Source organism: Manacus candei, unplaced genomic scaffold (assembly GCF_025592945.1).
Source record: "Manacus candei isolate 608988 ecotype Guabito, Panama unplaced genomic scaffold, ASM2559294v1 h1tg000027l, whole genome shotgun sequence".
In the NCBI taxonomy this organism is placed as follows: domain Eukaryota; kingdom Metazoa; phylum Chordata; class Aves; order Passeriformes; family Pipridae; genus Manacus; species Manacus candei.
Window position 1 is genome coordinate 8,498,864 of NW_026138075.1, and position 22,040 is coordinate 8,520,903.

The 22,040-nt window shown below is 38.2% G+C and overlaps 1 protein-coding gene and 1 long non-coding RNA gene across 2 annotated transcripts in view; one reads left to right on the top strand and one right to left on the bottom strand.

Annotated features, from left to right (window-relative positions):
• Positions 1 to 1,406: 1,406 nt before the first annotated feature.
• LOC127471966 (uncharacterized) lies at positions 1,407 to 7,982 on the bottom strand. Its single transcript, XR_007904811.1, has 3 exons — positions 7,674 to 7,982; positions 6,418 to 6,521; positions 1,407 to 3,644 (listed from the first exon to the last, which is right to left on the bottom strand). It is a non-coding gene; the product is annotated as an uncharacterized LOC127471966 (long non-coding RNA).
• A 254-nt stretch (positions 7,983 to 8,236) lies between these two features.
• Positions 8,237 to 22,040, top strand: part of RORB (RAR related orphan receptor B) — a 144,947-nt gene continuing 131,143 nt past the window's right edge. Inside the window, exon 1 of the mRNA XM_051789417.1 lies at positions 8,237 to 8,699. Coding sequence (XP_051645377.1) covers positions 8,693 to 8,699 — 7 coding nt within the window. The 5' untranslated portion in view covers positions 8,237 to 8,692. The remainder of the gene's footprint in view (positions 8,700 to 22,040) is intronic.

Genomic DNA, 22,040 nt, shown 5'->3' on the forward strand with positions numbered 1-22,040 from the left:
TGTTTCAATATTTTATCTGTTAATTGAAATTACTGTTATGTTTTCATATTCCTTAATCATTGGGCCTAATACTTCTTTGTACAGTCGTCTCTTGCCCACCTGCCAAGGAAGTTAATGTGTTCTGACACATCAGCCTTCTCCCTGCAATGCAGTGGCAACCCACCATGGGCCTGGGGGACACACGATCTTGTCGTTGTGACTGGCATTAAAAGTAAAGAAGACACGATGGATTTTTACTCTGCCCTATTAGCAGCAGTAGTCTTGAAGCTGTTAATTTCACCTGAGTCTTGCAATAATTGTAGGTATTTGGAGATTTACCTTTCATTGGCAGACATGTCTCATTATAAATAGTGAGGTAGCCTTCCTTCAGAAATGCTTCATTTCTTTCATGTCATGTAAATGGTTTTTTTCTTGACAAAGAATCTCAAGATCAATCTCAAAGCATCTCAAGAATGGCCACATTTCATGCAGGAAAGTTCTGAGTAAGGGGAAATGATATAATGAATAGGTAAAAGTTGTTACAATAAACTAAGTAGTGTATATAATATAATATAATAAACTTTGTAGTGTATTGTATTATAGCATATAACATACATTATTACATTTTTGAAGTATATTTTATTACATTATATGGTGTAGTGCAGCTCTAGCCCAGTGAAGTGCTTTTTGCCATGTGCCTCTGCTTTGTTGGATACCTTCTGCACAAGAAGTATTACATAAAATATTGTGTAGCAGCTACTTCACAATAGCATGAAGTGCAGGACAGGCTGCTGAACTTGCCCACGTAGCAGAATAAAGTTCTTACAGAGTAAGCTCCGTGCTATCACAACTTGAGTGTTGCCAGTACCAAAAATACTTCATTTAAAGCTAACTCACTTCTTTACGCTACACAATGTCTTAGTGGGTTTTACATTTTCCTGTTCTTAGGATTAAGCTGAAGATACCAGTGGAGAACACTCACAGTTTGCCACGTGCAACTAGTCATCCTGGAGACCTGAGATTTAAAGAACATTAACTCCTTGATCTTGCTTATATGTGTTCAACTTGTGCATTTATCCACTCGTGAGCCAGATATGGCTGGAGGTACTTAAGTGTTGACCACCTTTATGTTGTAGTGACACACTACAATAGCATGGGCTGGCATATGTGCCAAGAACACGGTTTATACTAGCATTTATTAGTTTCAAATATATCTTATAAGAGCTTGTCCTTGCATATCTATTCACAAGTACGAGTAGTTCAGAGCTTTTGTATCTCTGTATCTAGAAGGTATCACCTGGTCTCAGTCACAGTCATATCTTATCACAGTAATTATAGCAAAAATAATCTTGAAAATAAAGCAGGTAATGTTTATGAGCTAGTTTATGTCTCTCATGCAAATATATACATATCCTATGTAGCTTACTCAAAATATATAAAACAAAAGGAACATTCAAAATAATGCTGCTATGTGTATTAGGTCAGCCAACATGGAAAGATTTTCTTAATATCAGAATTGTAGCTAAATAAACGTTCTGACACAGATTTTAATTCAGAAATGCACATAACCACACGTTTAATCTTAAGTATTTGCATTAGTACTTTCTCAGATCAAGACTTGCTAAATCTGCCTGCCTTGTATAAGGGGTACAGCTGAGGACATTTTTTCCCTCTTGGGATTGGCCTATGAACTGGAAGGAAAAATTAACTGCAAGAATTAAAGTGGTGCTAAAACCTTTATACAAGAAAGAGCTTTTTTTAAGGAAAGAGGAGCATGGATAGTCACTTCTGCATTCAGAGACTGTTTTTGTTATCTAGTGTAACCATCTTGTTTACTTTGCATTGGACTGTAAATGTACCATGACAAAAATAGGGGTAAGCAATCTGTAGGCTCTTTTATTCTCTTTAAAGATATGCTTTAACATCAAAAAAAATCTGCTTTTTAGGCTGTGTATTTTAAAAAGACTGATTCTATTTCCATCTCCTTCCAAAAACTAGGCCAACAATAGGCACTTTGAATATCCCTGGCCTTAGTGTTGGGACAGTGTTTAAGCATGGCTTTTCCAACTATCTGAAAATAAGTGTATTTTCGGATATCAATTTTAAAGGCAGCTGCGTTGAAAGTAATTTTATTTTTTCCCTGTAAAAGTAGGAGGTAACTGATGTATATCATTTTCAAACTGTTTGGAGTATATAAATTGCAAATAGGCAGGGGTTCTTTATGGATATCTTTTAATTATTCTTTACAAACATAGAGGGAAAAAAATAAGAAAAGCTTTGTATATATCTCAGGAGTATTGTCATGTAGTAGGTGGGTATTCCATGATGGAAAAGATTCTTTCTTTATGAGGTCATTCTATAAATACCTTCAGTCAGGAAAGAAAGAAAGAAAGAACGAAACAAAGAAACAAAGAACAAATGTAAAAAAAAGTTAGAAGAAACTAAAAAGTTGCTTTGGAATAGAAGCTCTTAAGCATCCTTAACTGTAACTGTTGCTACGAGCTACAGCTAAAGCTGCGGCATGCAGAGGTAGACTCGATGTGCAAGGGAGATTAGTCTAGAACAGAACACTAGATATGAATACCCCAAAAGCCACAAGAAGGGTAAAATATTGAAACCAGAACATTTCTCAGTTGAGTGAAAATTTGAAAGAAATATGTATTATTCAGTTCAAAACCACCGAATACAGTAATTTTAAAAATGCTTAGTCAAAATTAACTTTTAAAACCAGCCCATCCTTATTCTGCAGGTATACTAACTTATTGTAACATAATACATTACTGAATCATCAAGAGAAGGTTACAAATTACTCATTGTCAATATGTTTCATACTTCTTGCAAAGCCCAGAATGTTAGACCCTTTAAATTTTGCTGTTTCATATTCTTGTTATGCTTTATATCCAAGATTCCAGTTTCAGTCATAATGTATGTTGAAATGAATATACACCATTTTTTTTCTTAATTTTACCTTTTTCAGAAAAGAATTATAAGTAAGCATACGCTTATCATTTACATCCTTCTCATAGTGAAAGATTGATCTAAAAAAATCATGTAAACAGCTGTGATATACTAAAGAGTATGATTTTCTAAATAGATATTAGCACAGAAATAATAGTGATCTATTTTGCATACAATGAAAAAAATACAATTTTAGAAGAAAGGTTTGGGACTTCTTTGATCTTAAAATTTAAAACTCTAGTGCACAAATATGTATAGAAAAGCTGAGATTCCACATGAAAATTAATTAATTTCCTGATGAATAAAATAACTGTACTGTGAGTTGCATTTCTCCAGTGAAACAACACTAAAAATTTGAAAAATCAGACTGCTTCCATTAGGCAAAAAGAATGTTTAGCTGGGAGGTCACCATCCATTTAAACGGAAAAATCATTGGTTGTAATACATCCTCGCTTGTAAATTACTTCATGAGAGCAATACACATTCAAAGATACTCAGGTTCTTTTTCCCGAGCTTTAGCCTCTGGTGCCTCAGAGGCTGCTAGAAGGAGGATTTGAAGCACTGATCTGAAGGTAGGTCTTCTGTCTCTTGCTTCTTTTCCAAAGCATTTTATTTTGCCCACATATTCCTTCTCATTTTTCTGTCTCCTTCACTGAAGACCATTCTTGGTGTTGGGTTGCCTCAAAACAAGTTAGTACCTCTTGGACCTGCCAAGGGAAGAGAAGGTGGACACAAATCTCAGAAGGTCATTGCCTCTTGGAAGCTTTTTGCTGCAGGAAGACAGTCTTTCACTGCTGTCTCCTCCCTTCATCAATATTCAAATATGCTGCAGTTTCTCCAGAGCAAACTCCAGGTTATTTGGGCATAGGTACTACTGTCAAATTTAGTTCCTTCTCTGACTGAATTTTATAACCCAAACTATAATTTCAAGTTTGTGGTGTTCTAGGGTTAATCCAGCTCTGACCAGCAATTATATCCTTACAGATCGTTTTTCAGTTGCTGAACATTTTAGGTAAACATCGGGGGTGGGGAGGTGATGCTGTCTTAGCATCTCAGCTAGTATCCTTTTTTGTCCAAAGATATATTGAAGTGGGACATTCTATAAAACGATCCAGTCACTGATACTGTACATAAAGCAGGGGAAGTCACTATACAACTTCTGGCATTAGGGTAGGGGAGAACATACAGAATGAAAAACCAACACATTTGTAAGAATAAAATTTTTATATCAACTATGTAAATTTTATAATAAATTTCAAGTATTATAGAAAACATCAGTTTTTAAATGTCAAGAAGTATTTGCAGGAGTTGAAATTCCTTCTTTGTGGCTAGGGATTGCTTTTCATCTCAGAAGAGAGAGGAAATAGTCAAGTATGGCTTTTCGTTTTAACTTTTTCAAGTTTCTGGTTATCCTGTCATGCATAATGCATTACATGCTTAGCCTCTAAAACTAAATTGGCATAATTAAAGATTTTCAATTGCTAAATGTTGCTTCTGATTGTGTCAGGACTTTATAGGTCTGCTTTTAAAACTATTTTACTGGTTTGGAAGAAAATGCACAGTTCTTGAATTAAATAATATTCTGTGGAAACAGTTTAAAATTACCTGATGGTTAAAAGGCTTTATAGAAGATAAAGATAGTATAGTGTATATGCATATTTTTTGATTTCAAGCATAAAGAAATAGGAAAAAATTTAGAAAGTAAATCTGAAGTGAAGAATCTGTGAGAGAGCTCAGATTCCTCAGTCTGTCAATAACTCCATGCAGAAGTCATAAAATGAAAAATTAGAAAGTCTTCCTCATGGCTCAAATAAAGTTAGGAATGTCTGGCAATGAAGCTGTATTGGCTAGACACAGATCAGATGAAGCAAATTGTGACCAATTTTGTTCCTATTGAACCTAAGAAATAAATTTGGGCTATGGGATGCATCTGGCATCCTTTCATGTCAACACAAATTAGCCATTGATACCAGGGGAATGAAATGGGGCCTGCCTGACACGGTTTGTTTTGACCATTTTCTATTCAGTACTTTTTAATGAAGCAACTAAATTTAGGCATAACTTGCTGCAGCTCTAATGAACATATCGCAAATTATTAAAATGATAAAACTATGTGGCCTTAAATATTGTCTTAGAAGATTTGTCATCCAAAGAGCCTTGGAAAAGGAGCTAATGCAAGTGAATGTTGTGAAAGGCCATTTCTTATTGTTATTCTGCAGTGAGAATATATAATAGCAATAATATGGTTTTTTATCTATAAAATATTTATTTATATTTTAAAGTAAACCAAATTATTTTTAATATTTTAACTCATTTTCTGTGGTGTTTTCTAAACTTTTTCTCTGAAGCACTCATCTGAAATAAGAAAAACCTGAAAAGGTTCTCTTTGAAACCTAGGATAACTAACATCTTACAAGAATAGTGGGCTGAATTGTACTACTCAATTTATTTAGCTCCTGAAAATATGTGTTCGTTTTTTAGATATTCTATAAATTCCTGTATGACCCCAGATCATGTGGCTTTCTTGTGTGTTGTTAACCTGCTTCAGCATATAAAAGTTTAAAGCAGCCCTGTATTTTGAAATAAAGCATTTATAATTTGCCTGGTTCTCACTTAAGCTCACATATGTTTATTACATGTAGCATTTTACTGCCACCATTACTAGTGCTTAGCAGATAATATCCTAAATATTAGAATAAATTTCAAATTTAACAACTTGTTCCAGTTAATGAAGACGTTAGCTCAGACATCATTGTACATAAAATATATTAGAACAAGACAGACAAATTAACTAAAAATCTACCAGGACTTCTGAAAATAGCTAAATAAAAATTGCCAGTCTGTATGGTAGTGAGAAAAATAAATGAAATCCAGGGGGCAAAATATGTCAGTTTTGTAGACAGAAAAAAAAAAAAAAAAGAAAAAGGCTTTTAATCAAAATCAAATCAAGCTAAGAGAAAATAATGTCATTTTTCTCCTCCATTGTCAAAAGCAATATAAATTCCCAATAAAGATGCAGCAGTGCAAGAGAGTAAGGTATTCTGAATGAACTGTATAGCAAATAGACAGCTTGTTATTTACCAGTCAAAGTTTTGACTGATGTTAAGATGCAGCTTTAGAACAATTAAATCTAAAAATCATATTGGCATAAACAAGAACAACAAGACTCAGAATATGAAAAAAATAGCCATTGCCTCCTCTTGAAATTCATCTGCATTTTCTTCCTGCTGCTAGGAGAGTATCCAGTAGGGGGAAAAAAAAAGTGTCCTAGTTGCAATATAGCAAGTAGATGGAATCTCTGCTCTCTCTCTCAAGTTGCTTTTCTAAAGCCACAAGCACTAGTCAGGAGCTCATTAATCTTTCACTTAAATTCCATATTAGATATTAGGTAAATTATACCTATTATGAGAAAGATGAAGATCCCATACTTCCTAACTTGCTTTGCAAAGTGATGTGTGAAAGTTGTTTTATTGCAATTACCTCAGAAACTTTTGAACATGATGAATGGGTTGAAGAGATGGCTGGTGGGAAAATCCACAGAAGAGAGTCCCAGGGGCAAGCCTGACTGCTGCCAACCACATCTGCTAAAATCCCAATTAAAAAGAAAATATGCCACTGTAAATTCCTGGTCTTGTGAAGTGTGAAGATGGAGAACACGTAACTGATATTGGAAGATATGCTGATATAAGTACAGTAAAAACCAAATATTTGGTAAGAGTTTCTGGATGAAATCTTAAGAAAATGCCCTACATGAGTATTAACAACTTTGCATGCAGTACATAAAATGCATAAATGCAATTGTGAAGAATAAAAACCCCATGTAGTATCTTAGGAATTAGGGATGAATTTTTTTATTTTTAACTGACCGTCTTCACTACAGTGGATGCAGTTAAAATTCACCATGGTTCAGGTAAATCTAGACGTTTTCAATACTGGCAGAGCTGATTCTTCGTGTCTGTCAGTTTCAGTTCAAACAGGTGTTTTCAAAGAGGCTAACCACTAGAACTGCTTCCTCTAAACCTGTAACCTTGTTTCCCAGAAATAAAATGTTGCAAGTTTGCACCATGAGTGGACACTTCACTTTACCTCTTTCCTAAAATAAATCTTAACTTTTTCAGAACAAAAGAGATCTTACCTTTGATCTCTTGCATAACAGACCTAATAGAACTTAGTCTGATAATTCATGTAGGAAAGAACAAATCTATTTTGGCAGATCCATATTTAACCTGAGAGTATAAAAAATATAACCCATTTTATGAGGTCGATATTAATAATTTTGTATGGATATACTTCAGTTAAATCAGGGGGTTTCTTTTTCATTTTGGGCTTGGAGTTAGGAACTGTGAACCTTGGTACCAAGGACTTGTTTTTAAGATGATTCACTGAGATGTGCTGTGGTTGTGTTGCATGATTTACCACACAGCTGAAAAAAACTCAAAATCATAAAAACCAACAACACCCTCCGACCCCGACCCCCCCAAATTGAAAAGCTCCCGGAGTTTTGGAGGGGTTGTTTGGTTGGTTGGTTTGGCTTCTTGTTTTTTTGGTTTTTTTTTTGGTTTTTTTTTTTCCGTGGGGGAAAACATCAATTAATAAGAGAGGGAGTTTTAAGTCATGAAAAAGTCCTGCTGCCTGTGGAACAAACCCGTTTGTGCAGAACCTTTTGCTAGTCTTACACAGGGAAAACAAACTGCTTTCGACGTCCAGATTGGCTCTTTAATGAGAAAATGACTCACCACGAAACTTTCCCACTCTCGTCGCAAAATGCGGTTCCCCGATGATGGTCACGGCGGGGAGACCGAGCGCTTTCATCTTTCTCCCCGGAGACACTGCCTCCCCACTAACAACGGCACACGAAGTGATTGATTTTCTGCGCCAGTTACTTTTCTCCACGAACCCCAGATCTCCGCAGACCAGACTCATTTCTGATTACCACCACGCCCAGCTTCGGCTGCCGGACAAGACCCGCCAGCGGCCAAGAACTCCCAGGGGGAGCAAAAGTTTCCGCGAGCGGGCGGTGAGGGGCGGGCCAGCGCGGCGCGGAGTGCCCGGGGCCGCGCACACCCCGCGCGGCCGCGGCCGGGGCCGGGGCCGGGGCCGGGGCCGGGGCCGGGGCCGGGGCCGGGGCCGGGGCCGGGGCCGGGGCCGGGGCCGGGGCCGGAGGTGGCGGCACACGGGGCCCCCCGCGGCGGCGGTGCCGGGCGGGCCGCGGCGATTGGCGGCGGCGCTGACAGCGGGCGGGGCTGTGCCGGCGGCACCGCCCACCCCCCGCTATAAGCCGCTTTGCCGCTTTCTCACTGGGTCTCATTTTCTCTCCGCGCGTCCCTGTGGTTGCGCAGTGGAAATCCGCACCGGGGAGCTGCTGAGGGGCGCCGTTGTCATGTGAAAGCGCACATGCTCTGCCATCCACGCGCACCCCCCTCTCTTCTGCCTCCGCGTGTTTTTCCTGTTTTTTCCTAACGTAACTCCTTTCCTCCTCCTCCTCCCCTGCTCAGCCAGCCGCCGCCGCTCCGCCGCCCGGGCGACCCCCGCAGAGGCTCCGTGAGGGCAGTCGCGGGGCGGCCGCCCCGGAGGATTGCGCCCGGTGGCGGGCAGCCCGCGGAGCCGCGCCCCGCGGAGCCGCCCCGGAGGTATGGTTTTCCCGGCAGAGCAGAGCTGCGGCGGCTGCCGCCTTCGCGGGTGTTGAGACGGGATCTGTGCGGTGCGGCTCCCGGGCTCCCAGCTTCATGACTGCGCGGAGCGGGGAGCCAACACCATGCGAGGTAAGCGGGCCGGGGGGGGCTCTCTTTTGGGAGAGCTGCTGCGGAGGGGGCTGGAGAGAAGGTTTCGTGCTGGAGGAGACGGTCCGGGGGAGAAAGTTGATGGCTCGCACCCGCCTGCCGGCGTGGCTGCTGGCGACGTGATCCCCGCACCCGCGGGGGCCGCGACGCAGCCCAAGGTAGAGGGTGGGTGGACACCCCCTACGTACCTGTGCTAGGTAGCCCGGCGCAGCCCTGGCCCGTGGCGGGCAGGCAGGAGGGTGGTTGACAGTATCCGTGCCGTGAAGTCCCCATTTACAGCCGCCCACGGGGCGCGCTGGCCCTCGGCAGGTGTCCCGTACGGCAGAACTCTGCAGCCTGGTCGCGGGTCACTGTCATCACGGAGAGAGATTTTCCCTTCGCTCTACAAAAGTTTTTACTTGGACTTTTTCGCTGGCATAGCTTTTTTCCCCAGCCGGCATGCCGCCTGGGGATCCCCATTGCCCATGGCTTGCTAATTGGGCGGGAAGGGTTCCGCTGCCCGGGAACCCCCTTTCCGTGCCCTCAGGTCTCTTCGGCCCCCCACCCTGTGCCGCCTGCGCAGCCCTGTCGTGAAGGGCAGCCTTACCCGCTGTGGGTCCCGTAGGAGAACAAACTCACGGCATCCTCACAGACGGGACACCTTCAGGAATGGAGAGCTGCTGGGCTGCTTGTCCTCTGGGGCTGGAGGGGGAGCTGCATGCTGCTGCCGGGCGCCCAGGTGGGTGTGGAGGGTTGCGGAAGGCGTGGGAATGCGTTGTTTCCCTGTCTCCAGAGCCAGACTCTGCTGGGGCCCCATCTCCGGGTCAGGCGACCACCGGCACCGGGGCGAGAACAACCCCTGCCAGCCTCGGGCATCCGCGGGGGTTGCACAACTCCTCCACCCTCCATCTTCCACATTCCCTTTTATCGCCCAGTTCTTCAGGGCGGCTCCTTGCCTCACCCCTCGGCGTGGTATAGGGACAAAAAGTAGTCTCTATCGGGGTCTTGGAACGGAGGAGAAGGCCTTACGAGGAGAGGGACACGCTCCGGGTTGACAGCGACATCGCGTGCAGATTTCCTGGGTCTCCGATTTGCTTTAATGACTGGAGACGCGCTAGAAAGAACTTCTAGTTAAGATTTCAGCTACTGTGAGAGCGTGCGTTAACAGCTCTAACAAATCACGTGCGCCTGTAATTTGCTTTCAAGAAATTGTAACTGTGACATTTGTGCAGATCAACTTAAAAAGCCTTCTTTCCCCCAGCTTTCTTAGGGTGTTCGCTGTGGGCCATCTGGCAGGAATTTGTTTAACAGTGTTTTTCTTAGGAGCAACAGGAAATTGAGAGAAAACGCTCAATTCTGTAAAGCGGCCTCTATTGTAGCTTTGCTGCTTGGGCTGGTGTTTTTCTTCTTGTTTGAGGGGTTTGGTTTTTTTTTTTCTTGTGTTCTTTTTTTTGTGGTTTTGTTTGTTTGTTTGTTTGGGTTTTTTGTGTCTTTTTTTGTTTTGTTACTGTTGTTGTTGTTTGTGGGATTTTGGGTTTTTTTGTGGTTGGTTTGGTTTTTTCTCCTCCCCTCCCCACCGCTGGAGCTCCTCCAATGCAGGTCAGTGGGGGTTATTTTCGAAACGAGCCCACCCAGTGCCCCCTGAGCAGGAGTCATGTCTCCTGTTTTTGTGGGCAGTTTGTCCACCTGAGCCACGGCGCCCAAGCTTTTCCTCCCCCACCTCGGGTCAGCCTGTTCTGTGGAGTGCAGGATACCCTCTTGGCAAGGGTGAAGTGAAATGTCCTCCCTCTTCTCTGACCTTTTCCTTTTAAACAAGGCCTAGGATGGCCGAGCGGTGCTGGGCAGGGAGAGGGAGACAGATCTCATTGCACACCTGGCGGCATCGTCTGTGGGACGTGCCCCAGCACTGCCACCCCTTAACCTGTGCTATCGCCTAATGTTCGTGAAAAGTTGTAGCTCTGGCCCTAGAATGCAAATTTATATTTGCATTATATTTATGCTTGCTCAATAGGGAATTTACAGGTGGGGGAGAGGGGCTGGGGTAGAGGGAGGAGAAAACAACAAACATGCAACTTTCATCTTTGTTCAAAACTCATGTGCAAGAGGTTACTAAACTGATGCTTTGCATCATCTTTAAATTGACATGACAGCAGTGCTTGACCACCCTCTCAAATGAATAAGAACATTGTATGTTCATTGAGCATCTGTCCATTGCATTTGTGGCTTTCCAAATAAAGGAAATTAATGAGTATCACAGTTCACAGATTGTGAGCTTCTGTGATTTTGTGCTTTTAGAGAACTGTAAGCCTTCTTGCAAAGGTGTAGTTGTATTGTTGTTGGGTTTGAAGGAAGAAGCTCTCTGTCTTGTACATGTGAGCTCTTCCTCCAAACTTTCCCAGCTGAGCTGCGATCCTTCCAAGGTGCAGTTAGATGCAGTCAGTGCAACGTGCCTGGGGTGTACGGGCACTGCTGTGTTTCTTACCCACCCCACATTGAAATGGAGGCCAAAGAGCTTCTGAAAATACCCAACTTACTACCTGCTGCATCCCAAAGCACTGGACAGTCACAGGGGCTGTCAATCACCCCATCCCATGGAAGCACAACTAGCTTTGGGGTAACCTCAGCTATTGTGCCTGTACATTACAGTCATTGGTCATGTCCTATTGGTCATGTCCTATTGCAAATAATAATTTTCTGTACTTCAAATCTTGATTTAAATCCTCTCGAGCATTCATAGCCATGCTGCCTTACATCAGAACAATGTATAGGAGACTGAGCATTTGTTGCTCTGGAGCTCTCATTGGATATTTCCCTCTGAACTGGAAATGGGAGGTTTTGGAGTTGATAACTTTTTTACTTCTATTTTATAAAGGCAAACATAGGTATAAAAGAAACTTACAATGAGCATTTGTCACAGTCTTCCATCCATCTGCCCCACTTCTGAAAGCATCCTGTGAGAGAGTTAAGAGCATAGAAGGTGTACTTCACTATATTTTTTAGAAAAAGAGGACAGAAAATGCACTAAAATTATTGTGCTGTTTAACTAAAAAAAGAAATTTATTTTTTTCTTGCAATTTAATTTTTGTTAAACTGATTTGTAAAGTTTAAATCTATTACAAGTTAGTCAATTCTGCATATAATGCATCTGATATGCAAATACGGAAAAACCACTGTGGCAAAAAACCAATGTCATAACACCTACTTTTACTCTGGGAACATAGTACCTGTACATACACAAAAGCCAAGTTTGTGGTCTCAACAATTTGAATCTTGAAAGTGACATTAAACTGGTCATACCCAGGTACTCCATTATTGAAAAAGTAATATTTAAACTTGTAGTTGGAAATCATACTAAAAAGCTTTATATTTTATGTTTTCAAGAAAAGGCACTCCACAAAACCCTGAAGCCAAGGTATTTGAGCAAGTTTTTCTGTGTAGTTTTCTCTTGTTGGTGTCAGGAATGAGAAGCAATACGTTATATGATGTTACATAGTTACTCTATTTTTTAGCATCACTAAAATATTTGTAAGGAATTAGAAAAGTGTGATCAAACAAATCCTATCTGCAGTATTTCTGAGAGAACTTATTAAGTAACATATACAAATAGTCTGAATAACTAAGAGAGTTCTCCTTAATTGAATAAATGAGTACATGAAATCTTTATAAACTCATTAACTCAAAGGAAAATTATTTCACAAGTTATTCCAGGAAAAGTAAATGCAACTCTATTTGGAATATGTAACATTAACATCCTAAAATATGTCAATGAACAGGTGGACTATTTAAAGAAAATATGATAAGGGAGAACTACTGATTTTGACAGACTTAAGACCTTACCCCACCATAGCAAAACCTATTTGTCATCAAAGTGTAGTACATCCAGCTAATACTAAACTGAGTAATGTTATCTGACTTCATTGAGACTCCTTGATATGTGATAGAATGCAAGTTTCCGGTGTCAGGCTTTTGCAGGTAAAATTTTAATAAATATCAGTAAATGCTTAGAAAATCATGAGTCAGTAATAAACTGTTACTGCATCACATAATCAAAAATACAAACATGTACAGTCAATATACACCTCTCTAGAATGAACAAAAATTAAACCAGAAGCCTGAGAACTTATTTGTACCTCAGCAATGCTTTTACTTTACATTTCATCATACTTACATTCCAAATGATACCTTCCATTATCTTAACTGTTGTATTATGCTACAGTGTTGGGGGCAGGAGTGAAGTACATAATGAAATTTCATCAAAAGAAAGCTATCTGATTTAATATCATTAGAATTTTTATCATATAATTTTTTTTAATGACAAAATTGTTTTTCATAGAAAAAAATCTGGTGGCTGTTAACTTAACAACTGTGAAAATATCATGTTCATTGGCTGGAAACAATTTATCTTTTGTGATATGGAAAATGTCAGGCATCCACCACTGGTCCTTTACAAATATGGTGAGAAGCAGTAACTTGGTGTGATTGTCCAATTTAACAGTACAGTCATGATTTCAAGTAGAGGTCATTAAAATTGTGTTTTGTGGTTAAAAACTGTTAGCAGCATTTGGGGAGTAAATCTTTCAGACGAAAATAACCCATACGTTCTGAGTAAGCAAGAATTCTGGAAGTCATAATCTGTGTTAAAAGCATACTTGTGCTAATTCGTGGAAAGTCTTCAGCATGGTGTCAAAGGTATTGCTATATGTGATAGTGACATATGCCTATTCAGAAACATATGGATAAAGTGTACCTTCAGTGGTACTGAGTGTTATTAATCGGTTCAAGGAGCTAGGATTGCTGTAGTGCAGGCATTGGTTACCTGATAAAGGAAAACGAATCAAAGGAGTGAAATATTCCCAAGCAATACAAGAAATCCTTTTCCCATCTCTCAAGCAGTGCAGTGAATTCACAGAAATCAAGGTCTGTGCTATGAAATTGAAGAATGTATGCTTTGTAGCTGAAAATGCACAGAGGAGTAGATATTGATGGAACTAATCATCAGCTGAATAGAAATGAGTTTCATCAGTGCAATAGTATAATGGGTTATGTTAACCAGCCCTCTTGTCCATACGCTGCCCTTTCAACCCATGGCCCTGTCCATTTCGCTTTTAATGAGGGAAATCACAGGTGTTCTAACAGTATTTATGATAAATTGGACTAAATATAGTAGTTATATAAATAAACAGTTGTAGTTATATAGGACAAAATGGAAATTATTGGGGAAAAAAAAAAGAAGAAAGTTTGAGCATTGCTGCACAGTCAAGAGGTAATAGTAGTGTGTTAGTTTTACAGTTCTAAGATGCTGTCCTAGATCACTTGCTGTTGAGCTTAGTAATAAACCTTGTATATCAACTTAAACCAACATGTAAATTTTAAAAACCTGATACATTTGAATTTAAAATCAGTTTCTTTAAAGAGCATTTTTAACAGCTTGTACATTTAGCACAGTTGGGGCTTTTCATAATGACTTTCATAGACAAGCTATAGATGTCAAAATGTTGTTCTTTGTGCTTCGTGTTTGTGAAGTTCAATGTTGTTCCTTCCGATTCTGTATGCAGTCTGGGCAAAGTCTGCAGTGCAGCTTTGAGAGTAAGATATCACACAGTGTCACTGGGGGTGGCAGACAGAAGGTGCCTTTTGGATTGTGCCGTTTTCCTTTTTGTTTCTAATATTGCTTTCATGAGCGTATTGAAAACTCTAATTTATGCACAAGATTGAGAATACAGTACAGCTGTGATGTCCTTGTTTAACTGAACAATGCTTACTCACTTGAGTGGTCCTATTAGTAAGACATTTGGCCCTCTGCATTTTTGCAGTCTTAGAACTATTTTTTATAAATCAGAAATGTTCACACTTAACTTTGCCAGACACATTCTGCTGAAAATTTATGCAAACAGAATAACAGCTGTTTCTGCCTCTGCTACAAATATATACACTAATTTAGTTTGACATAAATGTTGTTATTTTGCTGCTAATTGTGAATTATTTTGATGAATTGCCAATTAAAATGCATCTACACCATTTTTGTGGAGGATCTACACTTTTATTGCTGCACAAAAATGCAATAGATTTTTTAAATCTTATGTTTATCTGGATCATGGCCATTTAAAACCACATACTCATTAAAGACTAAGCATCAAGTAATTATCCTTGTTTGACAGACAAACTCATTTAGGAAGAGTTATCATGGGCCTTCTTTATGTGAGTAGTTCAGTGAGATTTTGATGGAACTACTGTCATAAATAAGGCAAGCTGAATTTGAGGCTGTTCTGGGTCCCTTGGAAACTCAGTGACTTGAGATTGTAAGTAGCATGAATGATTATCAAGGCTTACAGGGAATCAACATCGTAAGAAGCATGCCATGTTAAAAAAAGTCTTCTTGCCCTGAAATTTCAATAACAATAAAATCACCTTCTGCTCCTAACTGCCTATTACGCCTAGGTACTTGAATACAGCTGTTGGCTATATAAATATTTGCTGGAAAGGGATGTTGGTAAACGTGCTGCATGTTTTCTCAGCTAATGCTGACATATAAAAAGTATTCCAAAACATTCTTCTGCTAATTATCAATAAACTATTTTGATTAATTATTATGCTTATGCTCATTGCTGCATTGTTGCTGGTAAATAATGGCCAAATCAATCTTGAAGTAAAGATTAAGAAAATACATATATTTGTAATATATTTAGGTATTAATATGCTACATAGGGTAATAAGCATTTGAGCATGGCTAAAAAAGTGGTATAATTTTAAGATTAATTTTGATGATTGTTATAAAGTCAGTCTTTAAAGCAGTTTATCTACTTACAGTTGTTCTTGAGGTGGTCTCACATTTAGTTGCTTCCTTTTAGTTATCCATGGTCACTGGGTCACTTATGTTCCCTGAACACAGCAAACACCTATCACAAGAAAGTTATTCTTTTTAAGAGTCATGTTTCTACTTCATTAATCCATGTTATTTATAACTGACTTTACCTTTCAAAGTAACATTTCTAAGCAACAGATGCATTCCCATTGCATTTAATTTTTTTCACTCTCTGAAGTAATCCTTTAGACTAAAAATGTCTTTACTCTTATAAGTAATGTATTTATTACAAGTTTCAGTTGTTGGGTTTTTCTTTTCTGAGTGAAGGTGTTCATGGGGGGGAAAGCTAGATCAAAAGAATACAAAGAAAAAGAAATTGTTAAATTGCAGTTCAGTCTACTGTCAAAATAATGAGCTGTCAAGAGGGTAGCATATTGTGTTTTGTTGGTCTCAGGTGAAATTATGGTTCTCATAAAAAAAAAACTTCAAATGTAAAAAGTTTGTTACAAAATGTAACAAGGCTACTTATAAATCAGCAACTCTTAAATTACTATTCCCACTATAACAGGAGGTAAATTGTGGTAGGCTTTATGCACTTTGATAGTTTGCAGAGGTTAGATTATTTAGTGTGCATTGCACATTATGTTAGATTATTTAACGTGCATTGCACGCTTATTTCAAAGATATTTGAAAGCTATAGACTCAGACTTGAAGTTGATGGTATGTATCTCTTTGTTAGCTAGCAGACTAAGAACTGTGGAGTAAATAATTTTCCAAAAGATTTATTGGAAATAAGAATCTTTTGGAGGACAGTTTAGTGAATTTACTATGTGTGAACTGTGTAAAACTGGATTTAACGAAATTAAGGACAATATTTGCATTAAAAGTGCTGTTTAGAGACATTCATACGTGGTGTCTTCTCTTTCGTTCTTGAAAAATTTGTCTGATTTTACTAGATGATGATAAACTGCTGCCAGTTAACTTTTTGATTTAAGAGCCTACCACAGAAATGCTTTTTGGAAATCCTGATGCTTTGCTGCTAGTACATTTTTCCTTGGTCGTTTGTGCATGTCAAAAGTGCAGCACTAGTTTTGTTTCTCTAAATAAGATGGAAAAATGAAAGTAAATGTTATATTTCAGGTCCTGACAAAGTAGTGAAACCAATGATCTGTTGTTTCCTTTTTATATTTGTCTGTCTAGAAGAAGAATGAAGTGGCAACTGGCTGTGAAAAGCATTGTTTACTTCAATGCACATTGTTTGGGGGATTTTGTGCAATATTTGTACAATGAATTTATTTATTATTTAATTGGAATGAACTGAGAGACCTTGTACAAGAACTGAGACCAGATATTCAAATGCAATGGCAGCATAAATATGAACAAATGCAGCACAGTCTAGTGGCACAGAGAAGTAATGGCATTAGAGAAGAATACATTAATAAGGCACAATGCCTTCATCTTTGTGGAGAAAAGAAACTTTTCTTTGGGAGAAAGTTCCACCGATGACCAAGCAGAGATTATTTTAGTTTGTTTAGGAATTTATATTAAACCCATCATTGTTTTCTTTCAGTGCATTATACAAGTGATCCAAGTACTGATCATTAGTAGTATCTGTTAGCAAGCCAGACTTCTTTTAAATGACACAAACCATTCTCTCTATAGAAATCTGTATGGAAATGGAAAGGTGATACAAGAAACACCAGCTTAACTGTTTTGTTTAATGTATGGAAACCTGTAATAAATATCATACTTTAGGTAGTATGTAAGCAGTACTGCACCAGTAATCTTTATTAGATATGCCAAATAGATTAGCACTTAAAAGTAATGTTGCATAATGTTGGAAAAAAAAAAAAAGTAAAAATTAGCATCGGTTTTACAAAATTTTATCATTTCAGAAATCTATACATTTTAATTAGAATACTATTGGCCATAGCCAATTTTGGAAAATTCATTTTATATTAATCTCTCACATGATTAATCAGAATAGTGAAGAAGAATAAAACAATGTCAGTGGAGGCAAAGTATGGTTGATTATTATCCATTGAGAATAATTTAAACTACAGATTGTTCCATGGCATAAAGTATGTCAACATCATGTTCCACTACAACTTGGAAAGCAATTCTATATGCTTATGAAAATAAATCTTTATTCAGAGCTGACAGAGAATAAAGGCATTACCAGTCTCGTGGCAGGCGTTACAATATTAAAGATGAAATCTCAAAAGTATCTAGTAACCTCCATAATTTAGGCATAATTTAATTCATAATTAATGTATTATTTAAAAAAAAGGAAACTAAAGTATTGAAGAAAACATTGCATACAATATCTGCACTGACATTCTGATCAGCAACAAATATCGCACAAAGATTTTTTTGAGAAACTTTTCATATGTGACAGTGTTTCAAGCAAATGTATATTATATCAACTGAGTGAAATCTTATCTGCAGATTTATGTATCTTTAATTTTGAAACAGAATTCTCTACAGACTTGTCCAGGCCATTTTACTGTAAAACTCATGGTACAATATGTCTCACTGGTTGTTTACAGCCCACTGATTTTCAGAAAATGGGAGAGCTAATCACTTTTGAGTTCAGTGGATAAGAAGGGAGAGAACTTGTGCTGTCTTAATTCAGGTGCCTATGCAGAAGTTGCTTTCTTTGTTTATCACTGATTTGAGTTTACCAAAATTCCATTATGTATTTTTGAAAACACCATGTACCAAGATGCATTCTAAATCAGCAATTCCTACAAACTCTAGTGGGAGTGCCACGAAAACAGAACATGAAATAAGACCTTTTGCAGCAAGTTATTTTCAGGCTTCAACAGAATTGAGAAGAAAAAGATTGTACCAGCTGTATCATAGAACTGAAGGAGAGAAATGTATGCTTTAACATTTAAGAGAAAATGAGGAGGAAAAAAGATGGTGAATTTGTATAAAAACCAAACTAAATAGAAAGGGTGCTGTTTTGAAGGAGAGAGAGTGATGTGCAAGAAGTGAGTGGAAATGTAAAGGAAAACAACAGGATATAAAACAGAAGACTAAAGAAATGGAAGGGGTTTTTTATGTGAACAGTCCTGTACTACAAAGTGCTGGACTTTTCAGTTTCCACTCATTGCAGGAGTTAACTACAGTGGGCATGCTGTTAAAAATGAGAGAGAAAAGTGTAAGTAATATAAACAAAGAAGAGAAATAAGGAAAAGTATGAATGTACAATATCAATGTATTCATTGTTCTACTTTCAATTACGTGGTGTTGCAAGTAGATTTGTTGTAATGGGTCTTCAAACTGTTTGGTATTCAGCTAAACACTAACATTAGACATCCTTTCCCATTCATTTCACTATGTATATCGAGAGCTACGCTACTCAGGAGTGCTGCGAGTTGGAACATCACATATACAGTTATGTAAGCTGTCTGTACAAGTTTGGCATTCACTGCACTTCAGCCAAGTTAGTATTTCAGGAAATTAAAATGTCATTTGCAAAATATGTCCAAACCTGATCTTTTCAAACTCTGTATCAAATCAAATTAGGGTGTTTCTTTTCTATTTTCCAATTATTTTCCTGTCCCTCTATCTTTCTCCGTATTTTTTTTCTGTCACTTTTGTTGAAAAGCAGTACACTCAGGAAAGCACTTGACACTGAACTTCATTCACTTGTCAGAAAATGTGTAATTGGTTCTGTAGACCATGCATCATACAGCTCTGTGTGTTACAGAAAGTTACTTTGTTCTTTTCAACCTTTTGTTTCTTTTAGTTTACCTTTGGGATATGCTGTAGAGAAGAAATAAACAGTTTTTTAAACCTTGGCCAGGCTACATTTCCGTCATGTACCTCTATTACATTTGTATGCCTGTAGCCTTGAAAATAGAAGAGGTCCTTGCAGCTGAATCTTGCTTGCCAGAACCTGCTTTTTATCTTGTCTGGTAAAAGAATATACTAGTATTTTTCAATTTTATTTTTTGTTTGTTTGTTTTGTCTTTTAACAATGATCTATTATGTAGATTTTAACTTCTGGAGATGGTGGAAATGTGTAGCAGTAAAGAGATAATGTTCAGTCTGATTACAGCATAACATTTTTTTGTAAGGCAGAAATAACATCTTTAAATCTGTTTTCCATGCTCAGAAGATAAATGGGGAATGCTCATGTGATGCTCTATGTTTCTACAAGAGTAGGGTGATTTTTAAGTATATAACCTTGACTAACTTTTCCTTCTGTAGCAGGCCCACAGAAGTTATTACAGAACCAAACAATTGCAGAACTCTCTATAAGAGAAAAGAAAAATATCTAAATTTTCAGAAAACTACATTGGTAGTGTAGGAGGTACATTTACATGAAATCCCTTGATTTCCCACATCCTTCCTGGAATTTTCTGTAAGTCCTAAGCATAAAACAGGCAGGGAGCCAAGCTGTCATCTGTTAACATCTATTTCATCCTTTCTTAGGATCAGTTGAGCTAGAGGAGGGTGAATGTCTCAGAGGAAAGTCTTTATGCTGTTACAGAAATGTTTAGAAATGTGTTAGATTTTGACCCACCGTTCACCTACGTTATCTTTTGGGCAGAAATGAGGAGCAGGATAAAATCATTTCAGGAAGACAAATGCTATTAAATGTATATTGTGATTTTTCATAGTCTCCAAAATAGCATTTTTGATACATGATTCACTGTGGAACAAGAAAAAGGATGAACTCTTAGTTTACTGTCAGGAATAATATAAAATGTTTAGGAGTTATATTTCATTTAAGGAATAAGGCTCTTTCTATGGAACTACTAATCATTGCCTAGCAGCTGACTGTTAAGGATATTTTAAGGAGCACTAAACAGTATCTTACTTACTGCTCAGAAAGGTAACTGAAATGGTTTTGGATTTTAGATGTATGTATAGAAATGTTTCATCTTTCTTGAGGGAATAGGTGATATTTTGATACAATTATGCATGAAATGGTTTAACAATCCCTTAAAAATTAAATAATGTTGTTTTCCCATTATATGAATTTAAAAAAAACCTTTCCATTTACAATAGGAGATATATGCACATCCATACATACAAACTTGCCTTAAATATCTATGTATTTTTGTAGTTTATAATGAAGATGGAAAAGAGGAAATAAAATGCCATGTTCCAATCCTATTTGTATATTAGATTTTTCTCTTAGACCAAAGCAGTTGTTCTGATGTATGTTTATTAGTTTTGTCTTTTATTGCAGTTCACCTTTTAAATTTTTTTGTGCTGTATTCATTTAAGTTCCCACCTCCACTGCTCTTTGATGACTTATTGCTTCTTGGCTTGCTCTCTAGTGCCTTCACAGATGGTGTATTCTTTACTAGACAAAGGTGCCAGATTGATGATGCTTCTGTACCCTGCAAAGGTTTAACACCTCTTCCTGAAGGAGTTTTTGGTATGCAAGTAGTTGAATTGGTGAGGTGACTGATTGGCAAAAGTCCTTGTAAGGCTGATCTTGTTTAGTGCAGACCTAATGGAGGTCTCAGGAGCTGAACTGCCCATGGCAGTGGAGCTCCCTCTCTCCCATGCATTTTCCCTATTGTGCCTCAACAGTGACCTTGAAAGACCCTTTTCCTGTGGCTGTTAGAACCTTGGCCTAGCCGGTGACAGCACCAACAGGGGTGCCAATTAGTGCTATGTGGTGGGTTTTGTTTTTCCTTTCTAATGAACAAAGTCCATTGAGGCCTGGATTGACACCACCAGCTTACTTCATGCAGGCCACCAAGTGCCATGGCATTTTTATTTTGCTCAGTCACTACTGACCTGGTGTTGAACCTTCGTCTGTAATCTGTATACAGTTTCTGCGTCTATCATTAATTTTAAATTGTTGCACGTGGTAGAAGACATTGGCCTCTGAAGCAAGATATGTGAATAAAGCATTGTAGTACGTAACAAATATGTAAAATATCTCGGGTTACTTCTTGTAGATAGATGCTGAATTTGTCTCTGCTGTTATAAAGTTCACAAGTTTTATGAAAATTCTGAAGACTCAACCAGGCATACACCAAGTTAACAGCAGGAATGACAGGAGCATTAGAATTTTATATAAAATAAAGAGGATCTTGTGTGTTATTACAATAAGCTTTGCAATCTAGTGTAGAAACATGAGAGTCCCTATTCTGTTACGTGCTTCTCATAAATGATCTTTGGACATTTCTCATTACCAGGGACCTTTCTGTCAAAAGTATTATATTCAGGCATATCACAACCTTCTAAGATTTCAGAGATAGAAAATTGAGTTGAAAAATGAAATTATTGTCATAATAGGGCTGCAGGTTGAACTGTGGATATATCCTCTTCAAATAGCTGTCTCAGTGCTGAAAAGAGTATGTATTAAAAAAGAGGAAGTGTTTTTAACATATATATGTAAACACACACACATATATATATCTGTATATATTTCCATGAAGAGATTGTAAAAGGAATCACGTAAATGGTGAAATAGCTTAGCAAGTTATGCCAAAAAGAGAAAAAAGTATTCCAGTTCAGTACATTCATCTGGCTGAATTTCTGAGAAAGAGAGAAGACTACAAGCA